The 11862-nt window shown below is 37.4% G+C and overlaps 1 protein-coding gene across 5 annotated transcripts; it reads right to left on the reverse strand.

Annotated features, from left to right (window-relative positions):
* Positions 1-1434: 1434 nt before the first annotated feature.
* LOC114310899 (SWR1 complex subunit 2) lies at positions 1435-5292 on the reverse strand. Of its 5 annotated transcripts, XM_028256997.2 has the most exons (5): positions 4443-5275; positions 2481-2549; positions 2292-2403; positions 1956-2211; positions 1435-1851 (listed from the first exon to the last, which is right to left on the reverse strand). In XM_028256997.2, exons 3-5 carry the CDS (start codon positions 2351-2353, stop codon positions 1843-1845), a joined length of 327 nt encoding a protein of 108 aa, XP_028112798.1. In that variant the 5' UTR covers positions 2354-2403; positions 2481-2549; positions 4443-5275; the 3' UTR covers positions 1435-1842. The 5 variants fall into 5 exon arrangements, with proteins under 5 accessions (XP_028112798.1, XP_082777477.1, XP_028112799.1 ...); XM_082921351.1 differs by lacking the exon at positions 2292-2403 and having other exon boundaries at positions 4443-5292; XM_028256998.2 differs by lacking the exon at positions 2481-2549 and having other exon boundaries at positions 4443-4774.
* Positions 5293-11862: the final 6570 nt, after the last annotated feature.

An 11862-nucleotide genomic window follows, 5' to 3' on the forward strand; every position in this document is an offset into this window, starting at 1 on the left:
AATGGGTTTGTCTCGTTTAGCTGAGATGTTAGCATGTATTGTATGCTTATGTGATAACATGCTTATATGATTATATGGGTATGTGATTTAGTTCCTAAGATACTGATTGGGTCTATAGGTTTCTGGAAGTTCTATTAGAAAAGCACTTGATCACTGCTATTTCTAATTAGAACTCTAGCAACGTCGCGGGACAGTCATTATCTAGGAAGGAAATTCGTATGTGTTTATGTGATTACATGCTTATATGGAGTGATTTACTGTTGTCCATCGCATTAGGACACGAGTGAGTTAGTTTCAGCACATTTGTGAATGTGCTAATCTCTTGTGTTACCTTTATTAGGATGTTAGGGCGTGGTAGTGGTAGGCGTGGTAGACCTAGAAGGCACGAGGTGCCCTTACCGGATGATATCCCAGCACAGGAGGAGGGTGGATGTTGGTCAGGCCAATGTGGCCGAACTAGTTGGTCAACAGGCCATGGACGCCTTAGCCCAGGAAATGGCCAGAGCATTGCGGGAGTCCATGGACATTCTCAGGGCTGAGAATCAAGTCCAGGCCCAAGTAGCTGAAGCAGAGCCATCTTTTCTGAAGAGAGAGTTCTTCTGGTCGAATCCGAATGAGTTTTTGGGTGATTCCAAGGAGCCACTGAAGGCTGATAAGTGACTAAAACAGATGGTGAAGACGTTTGAGATGCTCGGCATCGAAGACGGGGCTTTGAGAGTGACCTTGGCATCCTTCCAACTAAAGGGAGACACAGGTCAGTGGTGGAAGTATGCGTGAGGGCACTACAAGAAATTGCATTTTTCGCAACGCAACAAAATATGTTGTTAAAAGGGAAAATTCGTCGGCAAAGAGTTTTGCCGACACACAAGGCTACGTTGGCAACCCGTAAGCAAAAGTGAGTCGGCAAAAGTTTTTGCCGACGAAATTATCGTTGCGTTGGTAAAAGTAATGCCTTTAGCGACGAACATAGTCGTCGATAAAAGTCTTCATCCATCGTCGGCTATTTACCTTGCGTCGGTAAAAGTCATTCAAATATGATGATTGTGTGGCACTTTTCGCGACACAAATTTACATGGGCAAAAAATATACTTTTAGCAACAAAATATGCGTCGGCAAAAGTAAACTTTTGGCAACACATTTACGTCGGTAAATGTTTCCATTTACCTATGATTTGTTTGTCGATAAAGCTTCACTTTTGGCAATGACAAATAAGCATTGGCAAAAAATACACTTTTAACAACACAATATGAGTGGGCAAAAGTAAACTTTTGGCAACACATTACGTCGGTAAATATTGCCAATTGCCGACAATTTGTTTGTTGATAAAGGTTTACTTTTGGCAATGACAAATTGGCATTGGCAAAAAATACACTTCTAGCAACACAATATGAGTGGGCAAAAATAAACTTTTGGCGACATATTTACCAACAAAAATAATTAAAAATAATTTATATATTTTTATAAGATTTACAAATTTACAAGAGGCATCCCTCAGGCACTTACTATTATAAACTAATAACACTGATATGAAATCACCTAAAGTTGATGTGCAAGCAAAAAAACACTACTGATACTGCTTTTAGAAGTAGTGTATAAAACCTAAAAGGGTAAACTCACTAAAATACCCAAATACATCCAAATTGCGAACCCACATTAGAAACAAAAGATAACAAAATGAAAACATGAACCGAACAAAGACAGGCAAAACGGCACGAAAATCACCCACAAACTTATCCAGCAGACCAACATCTAATAGCAGCCGCCTCACAGCAACATTGCAGCAGCAGCAGCAGCAGCAGCAGCCCAGCAAGCATCAACCAGAAAATGATGACAACAATGAAGTTATTTTCCCTATAAAAAAATAAAAATAAAAATAAAAAGCACAGCCAGAAAAGGTCCATTACCCAGTGCTCTCATTTCCAGAAGAACACATCGAGAATGAAATCTCAACTAACCTTCATTGTTGCTTGCAAAGCTGCATGTATTGCATCTCTTTCAGCTTGCCTAACAATAACTGAAGTTCTTGTAGATTTTCTAACTATTCTCTCCACTTCTACGTCATCGGGTCCATCATGATGTTCAGGGAGAGTAGACTGCTCAGCAGCTTCATCATCCTGGGGAGCCTTTCCAAGATTTGAAAGAACCTTCTTTTTCGTCGTCTTCTTTGGCAATTGCTTTCCAGGAAATATTAGTATCTTCTTTGTCCGCATTCTGTAACAGAAGTCAACATCTTAAAAGTTACCATACTAATTTAAAAACTCTAAACTTCCATGATCTTGGGGAAGTCGAACCTGTCATCTGCTTCATTTTCTACTTCTTCATCTGGTTCAGGTTCCTGATTCCAGTATAGCATGTAATTGGACAATAAGTTCGTTCAAGTGGTCATGGATATTGAAGTTATTACTGTAGTAGTATGAAAGAGGTAGTGACATATTTTAAGTCTAAGAAATGCAGATAATAACAAGACCGTAAATACATACATCATCATCAAAGTCACCATCAAAAACATCCACAACCTCCCCTTCTTCGTAATTTTCATCATTTTCTTCCTGAGAAAGTAACATAGGAATGAATTGAATCCAGAAACACACAAGAGAACAGCATACCATATAAATGCAACTGCTAGTCCTTCGGACTAAGTGGTAACTTAGGTGCTACAATAGAGTAGATGACAAGGTTCAAATCCCATTATCCATAAAAAATAATACTAATGAAATAAAAAGTAAATATTTAATTTAGAATGGTACATACTTATCATAATTTCATCAATTTTGATAATTGAAATAAATAAAAAAACGATCATACTCAATGCACAAGGCTCCTACTTAGGGTCTGGGAGAGGTAGTTGGTAAGCAGCATTCCCCACTTTTTTTGTGTGGAGAGATTGATAATAGAAATAGATGCATGTGGTCAATAAATAAGAAAAACTTGTATGTCAATAACTTGCAATGGCAAGGAGTTTATTTGTTTTGAGCACAAAACAAACAATAGACCATAGTGAGTGACAATGAAAAAATAACTAGATCAAATTAACAAATAGGAACTATGCGACTCCAAAATGTCCCAAATTATGACTTACTGAACAATTTCTATGTTTTTTGACATAAAAAAGACCTGAAGTTGATTTTTCCTCTCCCAGGAAGACTTTAAAATGGAAAAGATTAATTTTTAAACCAAAAAGAGCATGACCAAATTGTAACATCAAAGACCACTTCTACCCAATTTTAGATAGAGTACTCTAATAGGGGACTTATCATGCTCTTCATTACTCTGTCTCTATTTCACTTTCTGGCAACATTATTAGCTATGAAGCACGGGTACTCCAAAAATAGTGTCGTACGAGTACCGGGTACTTACCGGGTGCGGGTACGCGTACCGGTACGGCGGTACGCGTACCGGGTATGGCAAAAGAGGGTCCGGTACGGTTGGCTTATTCGGGTACGGCATGGGTACGCCACGGGTACGGCGTGGGTACGCCAAGGCCAATTTTTTTTTTTTTTTTTTTTTTTTTTTTTTTTTTTTTTTTTCTGCCCTTGCAAATTAGCAATTATTATTATTTTTTTTTATTTTTTTTGGTGCCCTTGCAGATCAGTAATTTTAATGTTTCTCTGTTGTCCTGTTTGTCTGTATAAATTGTAGAAGCATATCAACAAATGATTTTAATGTTTTTAAAAAACAATTTGAACCAAAAAAAATAACAAGGCCTATAAAGGGTAGTTCTGTGTATGGCTATGCATTATGCTTTTGCTTTAGATCCTCCTAGAATTTCTTTATAAAATCTTTAATCATAACAAACTTTTAAAGTTTATGCACAAAACATTAAAAATTGATACTGTATTAGTTGATTAGTAGTTGTTGGGAATGATGCAATTTTATGTATTATGCAAATTGCAATTGACAACCTGCACCAATTGAGAATTTTTTTCCTTTATTGTTGGTAATTAACTTTAAATCTTTCTTTGGTCTCCTGTTATTTCTTTGGTCTCACCCTATAAAAATAGCAAATTGATTAGCAAAAAGAAAGATTTTAAAAATAAATTATGATCACAAATTCACAGTGCATAACATATCAAAGTGAGAGATTTCACAAATATTATTTTTAACGCTTAATGGTTTTAAATTATAGGAAAATGAGTAGTTCTTTTTTTAGTTTTGATATTTAATTTTAATTTGTAAGTTGGATCCTTTAATCAAAATTATATTTAAAAAAAATAAAAAAATATCGGCGTACCGTAGCCGTACCTGTATCGTACTTTTTTTGAGTTTTGCCGAATCGGCGTACCCGCACTCGTACCCGTACCGTACTCGTACCCGCACCCGTGCTTCCTTGATTATTGGTGTTTCACATTAAGGTGAAAAAATGAATGGATGCACAAATATTGATCAAGAAACTACATGTGGACAAGAGAAACATCAATGTTAAAAGTCTGAGAAGTGAATACCTCTTTGAGAGCCTCCTGATTTCAGAACGTTTTATCCTCTTTATTCTCGTCATCAAGCAATTTGTTCATTCTAACAATGGCATCAATATAGTGTCAAAACCTTTCAATATCTCAAATAGAATTTCCATTATCCTTCTAGACAGAAAATCATAACAGAGTACTACTCTCCCCTCATACAGTTGATGCATATTAGACACAATCCTATAACAGCAGATCCAGATTCAGGCATACTCTCTCCTCATACAGTGATCAATAGACAAAATGTGAGATGTTGAAGCTGACATTTTACTCTTAGCAGTAGGAAACAACTAGGAATAGAATCAAAAGCCCCACTCCTTAATCAGTTCAGGTCCATAGCGCCTAGACAGATTGGTAGCCCAGGCAAATCCGTCCAACAAACATGACAACAGAAATCCCTTGCACCAAAACACCTCAACAGACCAGCAGAGAATAGATCTACTCCCTTGTTTCCATCAGCAGACCAGCAGCAATCCACAGTACTACTCTCCCCTCATACAGTTGATGCATATTAGACATAATCCTATAGCAGTAGATCTAGATTCAAGCATACTCTCTCCTCATACAGTGATCAGTAGACAAAATATTAGATGTTGAAGCTAACATTCTGCTCTTAGCAGCAGGAAACAACAAGGAATAGAATCAAAAGCCCCACTCCTCAAGCAGTTCAGGTCCATAGTGCCTAGACAGATTGGTAGCCCAAGCAAATCAGCCCAACAAACATGACAGCAGAAATCATTTAGCAGCAGAACCATCAGCAGAGCCACACTAAGTAGCCCTAGCATACCAGCAGTTAGCAACAGACCCCTGCAATACTTAGAAGCCCCAGCAACACTTTCCTTAATTTAGAATGCATACAGAGAACAAAACTCCCCTTACTACTTGAGCAACACCACAGCAGGACACTACAGCAAACAGCCTATCTATTTGCAACCTCCACTCTGCCAAGCTGGAGCAAGACAACAATGAATATACCCACAGTAGAACAACCCTAACAAACAAACTAGAACAACCCCAGCAGCCAAAAACCCACTACTCAGCAGCAGTCACACAGGCCCATGACCACTGATGCAAAATCTAATTTGATTCATGTTAAAGATAAAATCATTAACTGAAAACTGGGCTAGATTATGTGATGACTTCGCCCATATAGCAACTCTAATCTTGATCAACTCAATGACTTCAACAAGGCTAGGATTTGAGTGCTTGAATTTACACTCGTTTCTGAGCTTCCAAATAAACCACAACACTGCTAGAGGAATACTTTTCCATAACGCTCTCTCTGATTTCCTAACTTTGGCTCCATCCCACCAGATAAGCACCTTTTCCACTGCATCCGGCAATGCCCCAACAAATCCCCACCACTTTAGCATAGCAGCCCAGATATGCCAGGAGAAATGACACAGCAGAAGGACATGGCGAGTAGATTCAGGCTCAGATTTGGAAAAGGTACATTTAATATCTAAGTTGCTACTCAAGACCCCAATCTTCTGCAGAAACTCAGCAGATTTTACTTTGTCCTTCCAATCTAACCATCCGAAGAATTGAACTTTGAGTGGGATATACTTCACCCACACCAACCTGCAACCTCTAACTGAGGAACCAAAGCTATCAGAGTGGAATTTATACACAGAGGATGTGGAATACACACCTGAGGATGCCGCTGCCCAACAAGGTACATCAGCACAGCCAGGTCTGAGGGAAGGGGCTGCTGCTAGAAGAATTCTCAATCTTGATGCACCCAACTCCTCTCACTCATACAAAGCCCTTCTAAACGGTATCACCCATTCTACTGAATTTCCTTTTAAATCAAAGTAATGCTTGACAGAACCTTCCTTAAATTGAGCAAAACTGAACAAACCAGAGAATTCTCTCTTGAGGCATAGCTTCCCACACCACTTATCATGCCAGAATTTGGCTCTAGATCCATCCCCAACTTGAATCTGAAAGTTCTGCTCGAAAAACTCACCACATCAACTTGAAGTACACTTCCACCTCCCTGGCCTTGTTCCCTATCTGAAACAAGAAATCCAAGACCTAGAGATATGGTCTCTTGAAGAGAATCATCTCTTGAGTTGTTGAAGCTTCTCGTAGACCCATCAAAATTCATAGGAACACAAAAAGACTCTAATATTCATTTTTGAAATTTAGTACATCTGAATATTATGATAAAAACACTAATGTTCATTTTTGTGTGATAAATAAGGTCTGGATTCTTTTGACGTGAATAACAGGACACATATTCATAGACAAAATAAAAAATAAAAAAAACAACGCAAAAGCAAACATTCAATAAGAATAATGCAACATAATTAAAACAAGCCTCAAAATAAAAACTAATTTGTTGTTTCTCCTTCCATTTTTTTTTAATAGTAAAATCGTTTGTTATTTGTTTGTTTTGATTTATAAATATATATATATATATAGATCCTCTTTGCTGAATCAATATTCTCTTACACTGTATTACAATTGATTATATCTTTATATATACATAGATATATAAAGCTTTACACACGACTAAAAAATAAAATAAAATCACCCTCGCTATCCTAAAAATCCCAATTTACCTTTCAATTTTTCTCTCACTAATTCAAACAATTCTCACTCAATACACTTCATATTATGCAGAAAAGTACACATACTGATAAATAAATATATATATATATATATACACTCAATTTTTGATGAAAAAGAAACTGGATTTCTTGAGGGGTGAAGTGTTGGTTGACTAAAATAGAAACCAAATATACCCTAGAATTTAGAAATTCAAGAAAAGATCGCGAATTACAACATAAAACTGCTCATATAATTTTTCTATGGAAAGGGGCAAAAATAATTCTAATAAATTGAGTAATGTTAGTGATTCAAAAACAATATTAAAAATTTATGTCAATATCGTATAAATGTTTTAGTAATATATATATATATATATATATTTATAGAATTTCTAATATTTTTGTAGTAAATTAGACAGTGAAAAGTGGTCAATGTGACAAAAGTGGTCATTGTTGATGCCTTCATCTCAAGAACCACAATGTATTGCCACAACAATAGCCATCATTACCACCACCATTTAGGCACTATCTTAACCCAACACCACAAATGAACTTCAGTACTACAATATCACTTCTTCAAAGTAAACCACCTCACCCTACCTTTGGTAACTCATAATCATTTACAAACACTAAGATAACCACAACAGTCAACGAGATATGAAACCTTCAACCCCCTCTCACAATTACTGCCACTACAATTCTACCTGGCATAAAGATACCATTTTGGAACCAAGTTCTATACTTTTACGGGAATTGTAACTACGTTTTATACCATATGATAGGTTCCAATGAAATCCAAAAATTATATGAGATAATGAGCATCAAGAACAAAGAGTTTAACTCCATTTGCATGCTAAAGACGACCAAGAGCAACTACCATTCCCAAAGTGCAGATGTCACATTGAATTCCATGACAGCAAGTAAGAGAGAACACACGTAATCAAACAGCATAACTTCAACCTAATGGGAAAGCTCAAAAATCCATAATTAGAGTGCTGTGTAACATTTTTCAGATATGTTTAATTTTTCTCAACCAGCACAGATCACAAAACAGAACAAAATTCAGTGTCGCCATTTAGAATTGAATTCAAATTCATTCAAGTTCACAGCAACAAGAAAAAAAATTAACGACAATAAATTTGTAACGAAACGAAAATGTAATACAAGAATATAGCTTTCGCCTTAATTCAACCAAAATAATTGCATTATCATGACAGGACGAAGAATGAAAAAAATTTCAAATTTTGGTTTTTTGTTTCTGTTACTATTTTCATTGAAAACAAACAACGGCATGAATGAATTAAATCAATCATGAGTTTTCACAATGAAAATATAGTTCCAAAATACTTTTGTTTAAATTGCTAACAATTTAATGCATTTTTGCAAACATCATCAAAATTCAAAGAACATAATTAGATCTATAAATCTAATGCCAAAACAATATGACATTTTTTACACCCTACAAGAAAAAGTATGGCTCCAAAATATTACACTAATCAATGTAAAAAACCCAATGCCTGAGAATATTCATCGATTATTTCATTACTTGTCAACTGAAATATATAAAAAAACAAAATAAAATAAATTTTTAGCAGACCTCATTTCAAATGTAAAAATACCAAATCTGTAAGAGCCAAGAAAGATTGGAATCAGAATTCTGAGAGAACCCTACATAGAGAAAAGAGGGGAAAAATCAGAGAGAAGAGGATTTTACAAGAGGGACGATTTTAGAGAGAGAAAATAGGGTTTCAGGAGAGGGAGTGTTTCAAAAATAATCAATTGAGAGAGGAATACCTTTAGATTTTTTGATTGTTCTTCAAATTCTTTTCTCTTTCTTTGTTGGATTAGGGTTTTAGGTAGAGTGAAATTACCCACAGCCACTCCAATCACACCGCCAACTACACCGAATGCGAGAGTGAGAGCGAGAGCGAGAGAGAGCCGAAACAAGGGTTTTAGGAACAAGGAAGAGAAGAGAGATGAGATGAGTGCCTTACCGTCAAATTAGTCTTGCCGCCGAAAAGATGAGTGTACCATTTGCCTCTCATAGCAAGATCCTCTCTCTGTTTTGTGTAGGTCGACACAGTGTATGGCTTTGAAGAACCTCCAACGGGCTTCGGGACTACCGTGTTTGCCTCTCAATCTCCACCGATTCAATTGATAGTAGAACTTTGAAGAACAAGAGTTTGAAAACCCTTTCCCCTTCCAACCAATTCACTGTCTTTCTTCTCCCTCTGTTTCTTCTATGTTACTTATTATTAGAACCCACTATCAGTGTCTTGTAGGTAGTCGATGTAGTTTCGTAAAAAATCAATTTTATTGTGGTGTATGACCTAAAAGATAAAATTATATAAAAATAATAACTACATTTTTTATTTTTTCACCTAATTTTTTTTTTATAGTTTTTTAGGGGAAAAAAATTAAACTAGTATATGAAAATAAAACTAAACATAAAACCACAATAAAAAGAATTTGAAAATAAAACTAAACATGTTGAAATTGGTAATCTAACCACATTCTTTAAAAAACTTTAAATTAACTCAAATTAGCCATCTCAACTTAAGATTATGTTTGGCCTTAATGGGTTCATTTTGTGATCTGATTCAATGATCACTTTGATTTTACAATTCAATAACTAGAATATTTAAAACTCTTTCAAAAGTTAAAATAAAAACACAAATTAATAAATCACCTGTTTCACTAGTAAAACTTTTACCGACGAATAGTATTATCGTCGCTAAATGTTTAACTCTTTGCCCACGCCAACTTGTCGTCACCAAAAGTAAGCACACTAATAGCAACGCTCATTGTGTTGGTAAAAAATAAGCCTCGTAACTAAAACTTTTGAAATTTTGGCGCTAACAAATTATTTTGGCGCTTAAAGAATGTTATGCTTTTTTAGGGACGATAGTAAATTGCGTCGGTAAAGGTTTACTTTTACCAACGAAATTCATCACTGTGTCGCAAAAAATATACTTTTGGCTATGAAAAATGGACGTCGTCGCCAAAAGTTGTTGCCAAAAGTGCAATTTCTTGTAGTGGGGTGCATTGGAGGGACTTGGGAGGCTTTTGTTGACGCCTTCTAGGACAAGTACTTACCTGTTACAGTAAGGGAGAAGTTGAGGGATCAATTCTCCAAGTTGGTGCAATTGAACACGTCGGTGGCCGAGTTTGAGGCCACATTCACTAGTTTGTTGAGGTTTGAACCAGAGTTAGTGGCGATCGAGGAGTGCCATTGTCTGGAGTTCGAGAAGCGGTTAAGGACTGAGCTCACGTTTAGAGTGGCCGGATCCATGATTAGGGATTATGGGCACCTTATGGAGACTGCAACTCATCTTGAGACTATCATGCATGCTAAGGAGGAGAGAATGAGGGGCTCCTGGAGGAGTCAGGATAATCAAGGGAACAGTAAGAAGCAGAGGAGTTTTAACCCCCAGTCGTCCAAGGGAGCTCAACCGAGGTCCACTTTTCTAGTACCGAGTTTAGGTTCTAGAAGAGGTGGTCATGGTGATGTGACTTGTTTTAAATGTGGTTAGTTGGGCCACAAGTCTCTAGCATGCCCGCAGAGAGAGGGAGGGTAGTGAGCAGCATCGTCTTCGGCTCGTTCTTGGGGCCAGAGTCAAGGGAGAGGCCAGCCGCTCACTTGTTATTAGTGTGGGTAGGGGGGGCACTTGAAGAGGTTTTGCCCACAATTGGGTGGCACATCTGGTGCATTTGGTTCGAGGCAAACACATAGCCACCAGCCTGCACAGTCAGCACAGGCCTCGAGGGCCAATCAAGGAGCCTCTTTGGCTCAGTCAGTGCATCAAACTTATGCTTCAAGGGGTGAGTAGGTTAAGCAGAGACCTACGGGGCGCGTGTATGCTGTTATAGCACCGGATCTTGTACTTGCTCCTTTAGTAGTGAGAGTTACCTTCTTGTTTTGCAATTCTGTTACTAATGTGTTGATTGATATGGGTGCATCCCATTCTTTTATCTCGTCTGTATTTGCATCAATTTTGGGGTTAGAGTTGGCACAATTAGCATCTCTTATTTGTGTAGAATCACCTATTGGTGGTGAGATTATTTTGAAACACGAATGTCGGGGTTGTGACATCGAGGTTGCAGGTTGCTGATTACCTTTTGCATTTGTATTGCTTAACATGTCTAGTTTTGATGTTATTTTAGGTAAAGACTGGTTATCGTTATACCGGGCTGTTATAGATTGTTACCATCAGAGGGTGACTGTATATACCTTAAGCGGTGATTGTTTTTATTTCTTCGGGGACTGGGTGGATAGAGTCTTATCACCAGTATATGATCCGCGTGGGCAGAATGAGCTTAGTTGTCTTCTTGCTAGCTTTTCTAGTAGTGAGTGCGATGAAGTTCGGGTTGAGTTGCCAAGGGTGGTTTGTCAATATCCCGATGTCTTTCCCGAGGATCTTACTAGTTTACCACCTCACCGAGAGATTGAGTTCTCTATTGATTTGGTGCCAGGCACGACACCGATTTCTATAGCACTACATCGGTTTGCACTAGCTGAGTTAAGTGAGCTGAAGATTCAACTCCAGGAGTTATTAGACAAGGGTTTTATTCTCCCTAGTACTTTGCGTTGGGGAGCACCGGCCCTCTTTGCTAAAAGGAAAGATGGAGTGTTGCGACTTTGTATTGATTACCGGAAGTTGAACCGAGTAACTGTTAAGAACAAGTATCTAATGCCTCGTCTGGATGACATGTTTGATCAGTTGAGAGGGTCTTGTTGTTTCTCTAAAATAGACCTAAGATCCGGTTATCACCAGTTGAGAATAAGGGATGTGGATATCCCGAAGACGACATTCCGTATGCGGTATGGCCATTACGAGTTTTTAGTG

Source organism: Camellia sinensis, chromosome 3 (genome assembly GCF_055761805.1).
Source record: "Camellia sinensis isolate YWXY chromosome 3, ASM5576180v1, whole genome shotgun sequence".
Classification (NCBI taxonomy): Eukaryota; Viridiplantae; Streptophyta; class Magnoliopsida; order Ericales; family Theaceae; genus Camellia; species Camellia sinensis.